General features: G+C 37.9%; 2 protein-coding genes across 6 annotated transcripts in view; one reads left to right on the forward strand and one right to left on the reverse strand.

Moving 5' to 3' along the window:
• Positions 1-195, reverse strand: part of NOL8 (nucleolar protein 8) — a 15,961-nt gene extending 15,766 nt beyond the window's left edge. For both annotated transcript variants that reach the window (XM_035337379.1, XM_035337376.1), the window contains exon 1: positions 60-195. The gene's annotated coding sequence lies outside the window, so the exon portion shown is untranslated. The remainder of the gene's footprint in view (positions 1-59) is intronic.
• The window catches only part of CENPP (centromere protein P), a 142,331-nt gene continuing 124,812 nt past the window's right edge, over positions 134-17,652 (forward strand). Inside the window, exons 1-7 of one of the 4 annotated variants that reach the window (XM_035337393.1) lie at positions 134-255; positions 1,452-1,556; positions 2,309-2,463; positions 3,247-3,404; positions 3,726-3,814; positions 7,690-7,778; positions 15,516-15,612. In XM_035337393.1, the coding sequence (XP_035193284.1) occupies positions 2,327-2,463; positions 3,247-3,404; positions 3,726-3,814; positions 7,690-7,778; positions 15,516-15,612 (570 nt within the window). In that variant the 5' untranslated portion in view covers positions 134-255; positions 1,452-1,556; positions 2,309-2,326. Of the gene's footprint in view, positions 256-1,436; positions 1,557-2,162; positions 2,182-2,308; positions 2,464-3,246; positions 3,405-3,725; positions 3,815-7,689; positions 7,779-15,515; positions 15,613-17,652 lie in introns of those variants that run through there. The other 3 variants (XM_035337394.1, XM_035337392.1, XM_035337395.1) reach the window with 3 other exon arrangements.

A 17,652-nucleotide genomic window follows, 5' to 3' on the forward strand; every position in this document is an offset into this window, starting at 1 on the left:
GGGGGTTCTGACCCCCCCCCCAGCCCCATCTTGCCCCCACCGCCCCGGCCGCCGCTCACCGCCTCCATGTGCGCTCCTCGCGGAGCCGCCGCCGGTGCCTTCCCCCTCGCAGCCCCTCCCGGCGCCCGCTCGCCGAAGGAGCGTTCCGCCTCCCGCTGCTCCGCCCGCGCTGCTGCCGGGTTCCTGTTCGCGGCCGGTCGTGTTTGGGGGTAACACACAGCTCGGGGCACGGGACGCAACCAACTCGGAAGAAAGGTAGAGGGGATTTCCCCCAAGATAGAAGCGAGAAAACTAAAAGAAGTCGCCGCATCGACAATCCCGTTACTACTCATCTAAGACCCAAACCTCAGCAGCTGCCCTTCCAGCGGCTTCGCCCTTCCTCAAGGACGTGACGAAAGCCCGGCGCTGCGGCTGGCTCCCCCCTCCGCGGCAGCTGCAGTGGTAGCGCCCGGTGCCGCGGTGGGGGCGGGCTGGGCGCGCAGTTCGAAGGCGCCTCGCGCTGCGGCCGCCGGAGCGGCGTGCGGACGGCTGAGGGGCGGCCCGAGGGGCTCGTCCCTAACGCGCAGGTACGCGCTGGGGGCGGGGAGGAACGCTCGTTCTGCCGTTGCCGGTACGTCTCGTTTGGTTAGAAGTAAGTGCTCGCTTCCTGGCAGAGGTGATGCTCTTGGAACGGGTGCGCGCCCCTAGGTTCCGCGGCGGCTGGCTGGATGTTAGACCCGCTGCCTGCAGCGCGGGGGGGGTGTTGCTGGTTTTAAAACGGCCCCCGCTTTGTTGAAAGAGGAGTTAGCTGACACGGTGAAGTTCTGGCTATAGCAACCTCTTTCTTGTTTTCCCAAGGTACTCTGTGTTACAGCCGTGACGTTTGTCAGCGTGTTCTAGGTAAAGCAAGCAAAGCCACAAAAATAGCAGCATAAACAAACCAACAACCACCGCAGACATGTTAAAATAGGGAGAACTTCTGTTTCTTGTCCCTACTGATCCTGTTTGTCGTCATAAGTTACACAAGTTTGTTTTAAAACTTCGGAGGAAGTCACGACTAGGCGCTCCCCGGGACTCTAACTTCGTGTATTTGCTTTGTTCACTAAATAAGCTTTTAACGCAACGCTTGTTCTGGATGTTTTCATGTATATGTCCTTCAGATGCTGTTTCTCATGAAGTAAAGCAACAAAATCCCCTTTTCCCCTCATCGATTTTTACTGAGCCACGTTAGCCTGGTTGCATTCAGATATGTCAGTGGTTGTGTGCAAGTGCACAAAATAAAGCCAGGTTATTTTTTTTCCCAATTGAAAGCTCTAACGCGTCAGTATCACCTCACGTAATGTTCTCTGCAGTCTTTTCAATGTGTCACGTCTAAACTAGCGTGCTAATCTCTACGTGTTTATTTTCCCGTAATGGTATTTACTTGTTTTGTCTTATTTGAGAAAGACATTTGTTTCCTCGTGTCCCCGTAGCGCTGTTGCCGTGAAAGGCAGACTGTGCTACTGCCCCGCATTGGGGCAGCCGGCCTTCGTTTAACCGGGTGGCAAGCACAGCTGTGCTCACTGTGAGAAACCAAGGCGTGTTCATCGTGGCGTCAGGTGGCTCAGCAGGTGGATTGGTCACAACTGGAATCTTTCCACACCTGACTGCGACTGCTTCCTATCTGTAGAACAGCTTGATGTTCTCTTATGGCAAGTTTGAAATAGCCGGATAAGCTACCGGGTGAAATCATGATTAGTTAAAGATTCTAAAGAAAGCCTTTGACTACCCTGGATGCCTGGTTTAATTTCTGTATCTATAGGCTACGCAGAGATTTGCATCTTGAAATTGGTCTAAAAGTGATCTTTGGACTCAATGAATTAAGCTTCTGAGGAACTAATACAACAAAATCATTGTGTCTGCTTGTAGACTGCTATCTTTCTAATGGTGCTTCCTTAGGGTTACACTGATGACAAAGTACTCTAGCATTAAGAACGTGTTACTGCTTGCCTTCAAGCCTAATTCTGTTTTCAGGTCGATGACAGAAGGCTTATAGGTTAGTTTAATCTTCTATGGTAATCAGGACTGTTTAATTCTATAGGATTCTTTATGGGGGTGTACAGTATTGTATTTGTTAAATCTACCCAGGATATTTTAAAAAACATATGCGTCAATTCTTTAGTCTCCAAAAGACATAGGATGTAATTGAATTCTAATTTTGTGGTAGGAGAATTAATTGCCTAATGTTATATTTTCACGTTTAAATTAATTCTTTGGATAAAAATTGATATTTAATATTGATCAGTTCTGGGGGGAGGCCTAAGAGATATGCTTATTTTGTTTTACCTAGTCACTTTGATTCTGAGAAATGGAGAACAACATTTATCAAGTTTATGAAGATGAAATTCAGCTGCTGGAAGAAGAGATTAAACTGTTGGCTGAGAAGTATGATGATGTAAAACAGGAATCCACCTTTCATTCTGATGAAGAGATACTAACGTCAATGTACGTTGTTTTCACATGTTGGAATAATATTTTTTTGTCAAAATTCTTGGGTAAAGCTTTTGCCTGTATGTTATGATACTAGCACTTCCCTTGGGTTATTTTTACAGTGCTATTATAAAGCAGATCTCATTAAGGACATGGGTCACATATGATAAAAACATTAAAAATAGTAAGGAAATATTTTATCTTTTTTTAACTTCCATCTGATTTTTATTTATTTTGTAAAAGACAATCAGAGTGGGTCAGAGCACAGCGACGAATACGCTGTGTTGTGGGCCCTGCAAAGCTGTTGACCAAAAGGCCATGTGTTTTATTATAAAGAATGAAACAGCTCGGTTGCATGTTTCTATTTAAAAACAAACAAACAAACAAAGCCAGTAGCACTTGCATGTGGGACTAGCTATATGCTAAATAGCAGGGCATATTTACTATAGAATATCAGTTAAATAATATATACTCCACAGATAAACTATGCTGTTTTGGTTAATAAAGGCATCACAGCTCCCTCTGATTGTATGTCCCTCCAAGTGGATGATTTTGTATCACAGTTTATAAGAAAGACTGTGTCTATTTGGCAGCAAATGTGAGGTATGTAGGTTAGAATTGCTTATTGTTACTGTAATAAGATCTAACTGAAATTTGACTCACTGATAGCTGCTCTTAATCTGAAAATCATCAGAACAAATTACAAATGTCTTTTATTTAACAGTATTGCTGTACTGATTTGATAAAAACGTTCTTATCTCTGGATATTTTACCCTTTTTTTTTTTCTTTAATTATAGAAAATTATTCAAAAGAGAATTTCAGGGAGAATCTAAGGGACAAGAATGTCCGTCAGACCTGAAAGCTCAACTTGAAAGCCTAGAGAAAGAGATCTCATTTTTAACGAAGTTTACTGGCATTCAGTTCACAAGTCATTCCAAGAAAACAGTGGAAAAAAGTAAGCATTTTGTGCCTGTTACTAGTACTATACTGAGCATGCTGTTTAAGTTCACGTTTTAATTCCACTTTAAATGGTAGCAGAAAAAAAAAATTGTATTTCAATACAATCACCTTTACTGACAAAATATTTTCTGAGCAAATGCTGTATTTAGCATAGTGGGAAAGTGAAAGATTACTAGGAAATTAGTTTAATCATTTAACTTGATTTCATAATATATATGATAGACAATAGTTGATACTTTCAATATGGCTAATGGAAGAAATGCAATAATTGTTGTATGGGATTATGATATCTTGTTAACTTTCTTTTTTATAACAGATGGAAACAGAACAGTGCAGAAGCACAGATTATCAGGGAATTGCCATTCCCTGCCTTTTCGATTAGAATTTCAGCTTCTTGAAACACAGGTAATAACCAATGTATGTTAAAAAAAAGGCCAACAAACAAAACTTCAAATGGACAAATGTCTGTAGCTACTTTTTCAACTGAAAACTTCAACTGGTATTTTGTCATTATGATTGCCTGTGTCTCCTTAATCTAAGCTTCAGTGAATTTTCTTCACTCTATAACAGGTGGAACCAACTTTTGGATTCCATGTGCATGCAGACAAAATAGTTTTGAAGGTCAGGTTCTGCATTCGGTCATGAAATTCTTATCAAACTCTTGTGTAGTCTTATCTTAAACCAGAGACTGGAAAATTCCAAACCCCACCTCTCTTAAAGGAACTGAGGAGAAGCTAAAACCTTACAATCTGAACAATTACTTTTTTACGGTGGTTATGTTCTTACTCTCTTTGCTAGTGTGAATAGCTATTATATCCCTGGGGTTGTATGGAAATTACACTAATGATTACCAATTTTCTGCAAGGAAGCTGTAGTCACAATCTGTTAGCACAGAATTCAAAATGATAAACAGTAGAAATCAGCTGCTACACCAATTTGTAATAATCAGGAGATTTTCTTCTCATGAAAATTTGATTTATGGCTCAACTTTAAAAGTACCTTTTAAATAGAATGTTTAGACCAGGTAGTGTTAACAATCGCTTTGCTATGTAAAATGTCCTTCCTAAGTTTAAGAAAAGCCCTTGTGAATTTTGGAAGTGAGTATTTAGATACTCACATGTGGGTTTTGTAAATTGAAACTGCGAGAGGTTAGTTGAATTAAGTTATTCTGCAACCTCTTAAGTCCATGCATGGCTTAGGTCTTGCGTTCCCGGTGAAAAAAAATGTACCATTTGTTTGTGTAAAACTGCATTTAGCTTTGAGCATGGAGAAGGCCTGCATCAATCGTGGGACTTCAGTAGATTGCTGTTTTTACGTTAACGGACCACAGATGAATAGACATCTATCTAGTCGATTTAGGAGTGCATTCATGGTGCTTAAATCTGTTGTACCACTAGATGGCAATACCTACCTTCCTAACACTTAAATCTTGTAATGCCAATACTCAAGTAAGCTGTTTGTTTCTTTGAGAGCAGGTGATGCGTAGAAAACTGTGTGAGTGTATTAAAAAACAAACATTCCCTTAAAAAAAATACATTATTGTGTTACTTTTTTTGCATGACCTAATTTCTTTAATAAAAATACATAGCACCTGTAGCTTACAGTTTAAAATATGGTACGATGTGTTAATTTAGCTTAATACATTAAGAATTGACAATATTTTATGCTTTTTCATGGCATGGATTGATGATGTTCAGGAAAATGATAAATTAATAAATAAATGATAAGAGCAGACGCCAGTGCAGAATATGTTTTTTAGTTGTAGTATAATAGGTTGGGGGGCTTTATTTTGTGTTATATACACAAGTCAAGAAGTACATGTATGGTTTCAAACACTTATTTCTGTTCCTTGCACAATTTTGAGAGTGTATGTAGACTTGAATGCCATTAAAGGTTTTGTGTTTACTTAGTGTTACTGTGTTATAGCTGTTGTACAAATCCTAACGTAATGATCTGGATGAAGTTATAAAGTTATGTCTCACAGAAAGTTATGTCTAAAGTTATAAGTTATGTCTCACTAACATACAGTTCTGTATCATCATTTTGTTAGAACTATTTAAACAGATTTTAAGAGAATTTAGTGGAATTAAAATTCAAGTTGAAGGGTTATATTTTCAGATATACATGTTAGAAATATTTTAATCTTACAGATTACAATCTCCCAATTTCATTCTAATGAAAAAGCGTAGCTCACCTATAGATTGTTAGAAATTCCATTCAAACTTTGTGTAGTTCTAGTTGGCTATTTCTGTCACGTAGAAGTAGAGGCACGTTATCTCAGTTGCCACAGATTTCAGTACTGTGCAGCTCATCCTACAGTGAAGTCAGTGGGTCTTCTGTGGATGCAGGAGTCTGCCTGCAAAGCTCTCAGGAACATTATGACTTCAGGCCAGACTAATAAGGCCTGGAAACTTTTTTTTTTTTGGTGCCTCAGGCTTCTTGCATATTAAAACAGAGAAGTATGCATGTCTATTCTAATATACAGCGTTAACGTCTGTGTTTAGCCTGTACTGAGATCAGCATGGGCGAGATAGTAAAGTTGCAGCTAGTTTTACCCATTTTGAGAAATAAAAGAAAACAGCTTTTTGGGAAATGCTCAGTAGACAACAAATACATTGGTATGCAACAAGAAAAACATTGTTCTTTGCACCGTCAGCTTGATAAGTTTACTCTAGTAGAGTTGCCATAGTTAGCTCCATAGCATCCTAAATTAAGCCAGTTGGTATACCATAACAAATTGTTCTGATAATTATCTCTAATTTTATTTATAGATAGTGTTAAATGTCATTCATGCTAAAAGCTGTATTCCAGACTACAATTGTATAGAGGAACAGACAGATCTGAGTCATTCGCTGTGGCTAGCTTTCAGTGATTGAGGTTGATCATTAATGTAGTATTGGTCACTCACTGCCTGGCATGTTCTGTATCTTATCTGGTTCTTTGGTTTTGGTACAGCATCAGACTAGCACACAGCTTATATGTCAAAGCTGGCTAGAGTTTTGCCAACTTAGAGTGCAAGCTTATTTATTCACTCTTATGCAGAGATAGATGCTTATGAAGGTCAAAATGTGGATGAAGAAAGCAGTTTAATGTAAAAGCATTTATTTATTATTTCCACTCCAACTGTTGTTGGCTATTATTAGGGGACATGTACAATTAGCTTGAAAATCTGCTCAAGTCTAAAACTATTGAGAAAGGAATCATTCAAAAGTTGCTTTCTTCTCAAGAACTTTACAATTAAATCTTTTTATTTGACCCCTAGATGGCATCTTGGCATACGTTAATAACCCATTTCCTGGAAAACCAGTCCTCTTAGAGGGTAGCATATTAGCTTATAGCTGCTACCAGCTTCTCTCCAGCTCCATGCACACGCTGAACCTGTTGCTCTAAATTTATTCCTTTTTTCTGAAGTTACTTGCTCAAACCACTAAACTTTGTAGTGTCTTGGCTTGCTTTTTCCATCTTTACTGATGGCAGTGTTAGCAGTACTTCTGTCCAACCTGCGCTAGGGATTGCTGCGGTATGTTTGCGTTTGCCTTCAGCTTGTCCATTTAGTTTCCTCTGCCATCCCTTTGTAGTGACTGGGAATAAGGAAAAGTACGAAGTTTCTAGGATGAAGTGATATATTTGCTATGGTCTTCAAGCCATTATTTTAAGCCTTTTCATTCACTGTTATCTAACATTTACCTCTGTGTTTAAGAATGTGTAGAAAAAAAAAAATAAAGTTATTTTGGCTTCATTACTATGATCTTTTCTGAATGTTTTTTATATGCTGTTAGGTATTTTACTTTGGAAACATTTTAATTTTATTATAATGTACGTATCCCTGAGTATTAGTGTTTTTTTTGTGTGTTTTGTTTTTGTTTTTTAATTTAGGATAGCATTAATAAGTTTTCCAGATGAAACATTATACTTGAGTTTTCTGGTTTATGTGACAGCTAGGAAGGTGTTGTGCTGGAAAATATGAAGAACCTTAAAGAAATGGAAATGACATGGAAGGAAGTAGATAAACCTCTTATAAATAAGTCTTCTTTTATACATGTATGTTCTCTGTGCTGAGTAGTTGAGGTGTTATTCCAAAAGCCTTGCTGTCTGGATGATACTGATATTGATGAAATGAAAAAAAAAATCATAGAAATAGGATGTATTTTAATAAATGTTTTAAGTATTTTTGTTTTTAAAGGCATTAGTATAAATTTTTGACTATTTTATATATAAATGCATTCTTTTTCTTGGTAGAGAAAATTCTAAAATACCACATTATTCTTTCTCCAATCCAGAACAAAGAGAATGTGTCTGCTGTTATTACTGATCTCAGCATTATAATGGAACCTGGAGAATATTCAGACTTAAGCAAGTTTGTGTCCAGGTAAGGTGGAGTTTTTTCTTTAAGGAGACATACTGTATGGGATATCTGATACTAAAGGCAATAACAAATTTTGATGAAAAAATTGCTTGCAGTCAGTTTCTTTGCTTGGTAATGTACTGTTAGCCCAACTTGAACACTTCCAAGCTCTACTCTGTATCCTTCTGGAGAGAAGATGAAATGAACATCATTTTTAAGGTCTGAAAGGGCTGTTAAGAATTCATGTTCAACCCAGAACCTGTTTCTGTTTTAATACATTTTAGCTCTTTGTAATTGTTTGGTTCAGATAAAGATACAACAAGCTAATCTCAGAGCATTTTCATTAACGTAATCATGAAGTTATCTGTTACTCAGATGTGTATATGAGTTGCAGATGTGCAATGACAGCTAAACTTGGATGAGGAATGGCTAGAGTGTAATACAGAGCCCCTCTCCAATACTTGCCTGCTACTAATTCTCTGTTCAACATCCCATTTCTCATCTTTATATCTGGATTTTTTTCACTGATATTATGTAAGAAAATAAAAAGTTAGGAAATAGTTTAAAAATCTGCAGTAGTGTATTTGCACAATGGCTTAAGAAAACAAGTGCTAAACTCAAGCGCATGACTGCATGCTACTCTTGATTATTTTCTGGAGGATGTCAGCTTTTGGTACGCGGGATGAATAATGATCAAATGATTTCTCTCTAGTATTCCACTGTGAAATCTGCTGGCAAACTATGCTGGGAACAAATCTATTAATCTATTATTTCATAGAATTATTATAGACTGGTTTGAGTTGGAAGGGAACTTAAAAATTATCCAAATCCACCCACCCGCCCACCCCCGCCATGGGCAGGGACACCTCCCCCCAGCCCAGGCTGCCCCCAGCCTCATCCAGCCCGGCCTTGGGCACTGCCAGGGATGGGGCAGCCACAGCTCCTCTGGGCAGCCTGCGGCAGGGCCTCACCACCCTTAGATTGAAGAATTTCTTCCAAATATCCAATCTAAACCTACCCTCTTTTAGTTACCCCTTGTCCTATTTGCACTCCCTGACAGAGTCCCTCCCAAGCTTTCTTGTAGGCAACCCTTAGGTACTGGACGGCGTAAGGTGTCTACACAGCCTTCTCTTTTCCAGGCTGAACGACCCCAGCTCTTTAGCCTGTCTTCATAGGAGAGGTGTTCCAGCCCTCTGGTCTTCCTCACAGTCTTTCTCTGGACTTGCTCTAACAGGTCCCTGGCTGCCTTATGTTGGGTGCCTCTGAGCTGAACACAGTACTGCAGGTGGGGTCTCACAAGAGCAGAGTAGAGGGGGACAATCATCACCCTCAACTTGCTGATCACACTTCCTTTGCAGTGCAGGGTGTGGTTGGCTTCCTGAACTGCAAGCAATCATTGCTGGGTCACATCAGACATTTCATCTACCAGTATTACGAAGTCCTTCCCTGTGTGGTTGCTCTCTATCCATTTGTCAGCCAGTCTTTACTGGTGTTTTGAATTGCCCCGATCCAGGTGCAGCAACTTTTACTTGACCACGTTGAACTTCATGAGATTCGCAAAGGCCCGACTCTGAAGCCTGTGAAGGTCCCTACGGATGGCAGCCCTTCCCTCTGAAGAGTCAGCTGCACCACTCAGCTTGGTGTCAGCTGCAAACTTGATGTGTTCTTTAAATGACTTCTTCTGTTTTATATTATTTTTCAGACTTGAAGGGGAAGGGAAGGCAAATGGATAGGGGAGAAAAAATGTCTGTTAAGTTACCTCAGGCTTCATTAGTCTGTACTGACAGCTGAGTTTTTGGTAAGAAGCTCTGGAATTTTCATACAAATCTACTAAAGCTAGTGTTATGACTAGGAATATTAGTTGATTGCTCTTAAGTAGCAGGATTTAGAAGAGGAAATTACTCTGTTTTTTTATGCATATTTTTTGACAGCAGAGTTGTCTTGGGACTTGACAGTTGCACTGGAAATTAATGTGTTGAAACAGTGGCAGACTTTATTTCATCTTAGCTTGAACACTTGTGTTTTGTCCCTCTCTCTTCACTACCCTGGTCTTTTTCCATGTCATGCTGGTATTCATAAGTAAACATATGTTTTCATGAGTGTTATAAGATGAATTAAGTCTTGGCCATCAGTAAAGAAAGCAGTTCTGCTTTTGCTTTAGCTTTGATTTGCAGGTACCATGTTGTTCTCACGCCAGTGTGTAAATTCATGAAGCCACAAGGCAAATAAGACTAATGTAGTCATTTGGTTGAAAAAGTAATTCATAATAATGTATAAATGTAGTGTATAAAAATAAATTGTATTTATTACTGACCTAAGACAGAAAATATGTGGCCAGAGTGGGGTTGATGTTGGCAATGTCTGTTTTGACAGCAGTGCACCATTAGACTGACTTATTCTGATTATGAGATCTCCCTTTATTGTTTTTTTCAATCTCTTCTTTAGCTAGTTATGATTTCTTACCTTAATTCCCAAAGCCCTCTTTTTCATGTCCAGTTTCAAGCTTTTCCCAACTAGTCTTTACTCTCCTAGTTGCTCTTAGGATCTGGATTCCCACACCTTCCCTCCCTCTTCTTCCATTTCTTGACTAGCTGAATCTGGTACTGTTTTCAGTCTCCCCACCACTTTGTTTCCTTCTTTTACCTCTGTGGCCCAGCCTGGACAAATCCATTGTCATTCCCTGTTCTGTTTTCTCTGGTGGCTTGTGTTTTTAAATCTTCAGCATTCTTTTTTTTTTTTTTTTTCGTTTGTTACATTTTTCATAATGTATGATTGAAAAGGGTCTTTAATAGCACTGGAGTTAAAAACTTGGCGGTCAACTGTAATTCCCAAGCTCATGCTGTTTTTAAATGCTTTGGAAGAAAATGGGAATACTAAAGCACTTGAGCAACATGTTTTTAGAAGAAGCAAAATTCAACGGTTTAATTTCAAACAGCTACTGCTGGAATATGTAATACTTTTTTTTTTTTTTTTTTAAGGTGTACCATTTCTTAAATATACTGTGACAGTAAAAGGTGTCATTCCATGCAGATGGAATCACAACGCTACATTTTTGAATTTTGCTCAAGTTCCCTTTGCTCCAGTTATCACCTATGTTAAACTTTATTAGTGCTGAGGACCACAACATCTATGAAAAATGCTGTTCCCAGTCTTTTTTTCCTATTTGTTTTGACTGAACTAGCCCAATAAGTAATGGGAGATCAACTAATGCATAGATTACTTTAATAGGAGGAGTTTCTAGAAAATTTAAGAGCTGCTGTTTTATTAATTAGAATTGATCAGTCAGAGTGAAGGACTTGTGAAAGGTCTGCATTACATTAAACACTGCATGAGCTAGGTCTCTTGGAAGGGAGGTGAAGCGTGAATTCTTCCCACAGCTGTAAGAGTCATTCCTTGGTTTCATACCCTAATGCAAGAAGTCTTGCATGCTGCTCTGAGTTAAAATAGGTTTCCTGACTTAAAGTAACTTATGGAGCTTTGAATAGTGTCATAACGTGTAAGCTTCTTGTATACTTTTGTGTTTTGGTGATGTTGTTATTTAGTAAAAGGGAAATGCTGTTCAGATGGAGGGCATGTGATTTTAACCTGATTCATAGCTAAAGCTCAGCCTGAAAACGCTATTTGCTGTTTTTGGATAACTTCTCTGTTACATGGATGTTGGCTTTGGAGATCAGTGTTTTCTGCTCCTAGTGGATTATTATTATTTTTTTAAAGTCTGGTGACATTTTGTATTGCTTAATTCTTTCCAAAAGAGGCTTTAACATGCACTCTCATAATACCTTGTTATATTATTTTGAAAGTGTTCTTGGTATTATAGAATTTGTGGTAGTTTGGCATCAGCATCAGGAATTAAGGCTAATTTAGGACTTGTTCTAGACAGTTTTGTTTGTTTATGAGTAGTTGAAAAGCTATCAGTTAATTGAAACAGTGCTCATATGCAGACTTTTGGCTTCCTTAACAATGTAAGAAAAGCATTTATGTTACTTGTATCTGTTCATACCAGCACAGATCCCTCCTCTTCCTCCCAAGTACCAAATCAAGATTTCCATTGTACAGACACACGGCTGGTTAAATTTACCTAAGAGGAGTTTATACCTAGGCATAACTGATCCTATACATACATCATATCCCACATTTTTTAAAAAAACTGCCTATTTTGAAACAGTGCATAACTGATTTACTACTTAGTTCTCCTTCACCTCAGATACATGGTCTGTTTGATCCAAGAAACTTTGGTGCATGATGGTTTTCTTGTACCCTTCAACGTTGTCGTTTTGTGACAAAGGTGGGCATGCTGTATTATGTTTTTCATTCTTAAATTGGAGATCAACAGTACTGTTAGAAAGTCATCTATCAGAAGATGATAAATGGAGAGGACCTTGTTGCCTAATGACTTTCAAACTCAGGAGCTGAGAAGCAGAAGTCCTTGCTTCTTTCAAAACTGTAATCTCCTCATTACCTTAACCATTTAGTATGCCTCTTTAAATGTTTAATGCATCTTTGTATTTCCTATGTATGTACGTAGTTGTGCTTTGTTTTGTATCAGCTGAAGTCTGCTAGTGACAGTTTTAATATTTGCTGTAGTCCGTCCCTTTCAGGAACATACCTATATGTTTTGTAGCCAGTTTTTCACATTTGAAACTGGCTGTTTGAACTCATTAGCCAAAACCATCTTTCTCTGCTAGAAGGTCCAGCCTTGAAAATTTTCATCTATATTGCTGAAAGATGAATCTGATAGGAAAAGGGAAATAAAAGCAAAGAACATTATGTTAAAATAATGTCACAAGGTTTGTGATCTCCTTTAAATTACATAAAAGTGCATATTCCATCAGAATTGTCTCTTTAAAAACATATATTAAGTATATAGCTTATTACAACCTTCTATTTCACCTCTTTCCATGTACGTAGTCTTAAAAGGCGTGTTGCTTTATGTGTAAAATCATGTTCACTAGACAGCGAGATGTGGGCAGTCGTTAGTAAGTCTAGATTTTTACTATACTGTGTACAGATTTTTATATGTACAATTATGAGTTGTGGTTTTTTAAAAAAGACAACCCTGTCCAGAACACATAGCTGGTCAGCTATTGTAAATCAGTATGTGTCTACTTCCTTCCAGGGACTCAATTTTGCCTGTACTGCCAGCATTTTTTGTCTTGGCCTGGTTTTGCTGGCAGTTGTGACTACTTTAGTAACTTCCTTTTAATGATGTTGTTCTTTCCAGGCTAGGATAAAACTTGTTTGGCTTTTCTTTTACGTTTTCAATGTCTGAATGAACATCACATTTTTTCCAGTGTGTCTGTGTAGCACGTTGCTGTTCCTGTATATTAAGTAAAGCTGGATCTGAGGAGAAGCTCTCCCGTGAATTGCTGAAATGACTCAGCTTGCAACCATTCTGCTAAGGGCTTCAGGTTTCTGTTCTCAGCTATTCTGAAAATCAAAAAAGAATAACTTATCTCAAACAAGAAAGGTATCAGAAGGCAATCTTACACATGAACTATCTATTACCTGCATTTAGTTCTCTGTAACTTTCTGGAATACTCCCAAGTGTCTGTGAGGTATTTCTGTTTTTCCCCGGCAAGATTTGTAAAATCCTATACTAGTAACTGAAATAAACCTTTATTTTCAAAGCAGCACTTGACAAGTACGATTTGACAATGACTAATATTCTGTTTTGTCTACCGTGGCTTCACATGAATGTTGATGTGGAGCTTTTCATCCTTATGATTAAAGAACCTTCTTGCTTCAGGTGTTCAGAAACTCAGCTTTTGTTAGCTTTTGGGGAACATTGCAGTCTTGCCATGATTCTTCAGTCAAAACTGCACATTCTTTGAGTGTTCCCTCTTCCTTCCCACCACCCTGACCACGCAGGATGGATGGTTGGTGATTCAGCAATTTCTGTCTTCCTATATTCCTTCCTTTCCCTTCTTTTTCCTTTACATTACTAGAAATTTGAAGAGTAATGATTTTTTATCCCAAGACAAACGCCTCCACCTCATCTCCTCCCCAAACCAGCTCCCCACCTATTTTCACTAGTTTGTCTTTAGTACAATTATTCCTTGTAAAGTGGTTGCATTATTATATTTTCTCTTTCGATTAAAGCATGTGTACAGCTTTTCAGCTCTAATGGTTGCCTTCACTTTGTTAACAATAAAGAAGGTAAACAGGTCTGTTCAGGTTCCTGATTACCACAAACTCTCTGCTTGTGTGATGGTAGCTACCATAGGTGTTCAGATCTTAATCCAGTTGGTTCTAATTCCGATTGTTCTGAAGCAAGTTTTTGCACATTACTTATTTCTTTTGACTGTCTTTCTGGGCTGTTTCAGAGGGAATGTATAACGGTGTCCTACCAAAACCATTTTGCTTATATGCATCTTAGTTGCCATACAGACTAGCGCAGTTTTGCTGGAGGATGTAGCAGTAAAGGTATAACAAAAGGAAATACCTTCAGTGCTAGTCGTTGAAATAGAAAAGCTTCTTTCTGTTTGGTAGCTAAGGTCAGCAGAAATGGAAAAAAAAAACCCTCATACTAAGCATTGTACATTGTACATGAACATTTGCACTTGATGCTGTTGAAGTTACTCTGAAAATGGCAAAGGCAAAGCAATAGGGTCTTTTCTTTAATTCTCGTATGCTCTATCTCCTGTATTGAAAATTCCTGACTTGATAGAAAGTAAAATGACTACTTCTGATGTCTCTTACCCATAAAGCCTCTGGAAAGAAAAACTAATTATTTGCAGTAGCATGTTGCTGTTGAAATATTACCTTGCCAAAACAGCATTTGTTATTCTTATAATAGAGACTGTAAGCACTGCTGAATCCGTTCTGGCTATTTGAACATCTAACAAAGGTCTTTGCACTGTTCTTTGTAGAACATCAGGTTCCAAGAGAATTTCATGCAAGCTTGGGATCATTTGATTGAATAAAGCCATGTTGTATCCACATATATCCATGCTCGTTAGATGAACCGTTAAATCATGCAAGAGTCCAAAACTGAATAAATACCGAGGGGAGTTCTGCCAGAATCAGCTTGCTCCATCCAGATTAATTAGTCTCTGCTTAGAAAGTGCCTGGCAGCAATATCTCTGCAGTCCATTTCTCAGTCATAGATTTATCTGCATCTATTTTCTCCATCCTGCCCTACTGCACTGATTATTGAAAGTATCACTATTTTCCTTAATGGGAGATGATTGAAGATTTAACTGCGTATCAACAGTTATTTCTAAATCAAATTTGCCATGCATCATCTAATGAGCAGATGTTCTTGCTCTCCATACTTCAAGGTCAATTTTGAAAAGCTGAATATCATGCAGGCAGAGGCCAATAATAAATGGCATGCAAAGATTTGGTTGATTAGAACAAATATCACAGGACCGTTTAGTACCTAATAATGTAATTTGGTTAATCTTACCAGTTTTTCAGGTTACTGTTTTTCTACGTGATACCTTGGAACTTTTTCAGAAAGAAGAGTGTTAGATTAACAAGCATAAAGTTCAACTAAGATTTTATAGGAGGACTACTTTACTGAGTTATCACGTATTACATACATGACTAATTTTGTAGCTGCTTTCCTTTTGAGGATTTTAAACACACAGTTCTTTTTTTTCAGTAAATACATATTTTTCCTGACTTTTTTTGGTGAATTCTGGCTTCAAAAATCAAACAATACCAGTCAACAAATTCTTTAAAATTGCAAATTTTAAGCTATAGAATTGATACTTCTGACTAGTACTGTTTAGGATAAATAATTTTTTTTTTTTGCAGAATTGAAGAACATGGAAATCTGCTGCTGTTTTTCAGAAGCCTTTCATCTTATGCTGAGTGGTATGAACATCGTAGATGCACATTCTTACATTTCAAGGTACTACTGTCTATTGAACTTTTCTATATAAATTCTCCATTTGGTTCTTAAGTGGTTCATCAGGACAGAGCAATGAAGAAGAAGTTAGCCCTTCAGCAGTCTGGGAGTCTTACTTTTGTGTGTTGAGCAGAGAATATTAGATGTTATATTCAAGGGGCAGTGCCCTTGCTTGGTATTTTTGCTGTTTTTTTTTTTACCATGCTAATGCTGTGGTCCTCTTATAGAAGAAAATAAGAATATCAGTGTCTTCTTTCTGGAGGAGTAAGACAGCTATTTATTGCCATTACATTTCATTTTGGGTGTAAAAAAAAAAAACGGGGGGGGTGTAAGAAACTAGAAGAAAATAACATTTGTGGTATTTGGCATTTAAGCGTTAGTTCTGAAAGACTGGATCTGTCTCTTTTGCAAGTGTGACGACGTGTTTGGGTAACAGCGCTTCCAGTTCTGCAATATTTCACTTGAAGAGCAAATAAACTGCTCCTCCCTTTTAAGTGGAAAATACTATTTCAATTTAGTTTGAAATTAATGTTATTTGGCTTGTTAGCTTTGTACTGGTTTTAAGGTAAGTAACTCTTTTTCAAAGTAAAAATACAGCAGTCTTGCAAACACAGAACATCTTTTGTGATGGAGTGGTTAGTGTTACAGGTTGATGTTTAGCTACTTAATTGTTTTTATTTATTCTTTTAGCTCAGTTTTATTTAGCTCAAGCATTTATTGTCCTTAAACTCAGCACCCTCTTTGCTTTTCAGCTGTATTATGAGTGTGAACTGCTTTGATTCCTGTATTTTGAATCTTCTAGGTTCTTCAGAGTTCTGTGCTAGATTAATATTTTTCATTCTCTTTAATCTGTTTGGTCAATTCTGATGTTTAAAAAAAGAAATCCTATCCTCAGCTGAGTGTAAACTGATGTTGTCTAATCCTGCTGGTTGTTGTATAAAGGCTAATTGTTCAATAGTGAAATAGAGACTGACAAGGTAGAGAGAGCACAGAGGGCTTTATGGTTTTATGGTATGTATTTTGTTTTGTTTCCTTGTTGTTTTTTTCCCCAGCTTCACTAATTCTTAGATCAGCCTTGTGACAGTAGCCACTGTGGTTTCTGGGACAATGTAAATATTACTCATTTTAAAATTCAGCGCAAAAATTTTTAAAAATAGGCGATAGGTCTGGAGATGTATTTTGAGTTGTCATGTGTGTCTTAAGGAAGCAGTTCTAAAAATGGTTTGGTCAGGCTCTGAATGTAAAGGATAATGGTATTTCATATAGAATGTATCTGTCTTCAGTGAATGTATCTCCATACATATTGTACCCTACTGGTTTACATCAATGTTACAAATACTGTTCCTAAAGTTACTTCTTTAGTTGCCAAAGATAGTGATGAGAAAGGCAGACAGACTTGGGAGAATATGATTGAATATGGTCCTATGAAGATATTCTTAGGCTGCGTTATTTATGTCAGCATTGGTAATAATTTCATTTAGAAGTAGTAGGCTTTCTGAGATGAGAGAATTAACAAAGGCATGGTGAATCAAATCTGACAGTTCAAAAAGTGTTCAAAGCTGGATGCTAAGGGTGCTATATGCATTTGTAACAATATCCTGTGTTTAATTCTGTGAAAGTGGCTAGAAGTGGCTTTTAACATCTGCATAAAATAAATGAATAGTCTTATCCTGTAAATATTCACACTTTAACAACAATATTAAACTCTGGATTTTTTTCTGACTACCAGCTTGATAGACTTCAAGTATCCATCCAGCTAACTGGAAACAGTATTGGAGAGAAGACTTATTTGGGGTGGTTTTTTGCCTTTTATATTTTTTATTCTTTAGTTATTGAAAAGAAAATTACCCAGGGTATTAGGTAGAAATAGGTGGTGCTTCTAATAGTTTTGTCATAGCATAGCATAAAAGCAGGAAAGGTGGTTTCCCCTCCCCTTCTGTTAGCTCTGGTACTTGAGAAGGAATCAATAAAGTAGAAGTGAATGGATAATTTAGTAGTAATGGAGATTTGAGATGAATGACTATTGCAATTTGCAAATGAAGC

This window comes from Oxyura jamaicensis, chromosome 12 (assembly GCF_011077185.1).
Source record: "Oxyura jamaicensis isolate SHBP4307 breed ruddy duck chromosome 12, BPBGC_Ojam_1.0, whole genome shotgun sequence".
NCBI lineage: Eukaryota > Metazoa > Chordata > Aves > Anseriformes > Anatidae > Oxyura > Oxyura jamaicensis.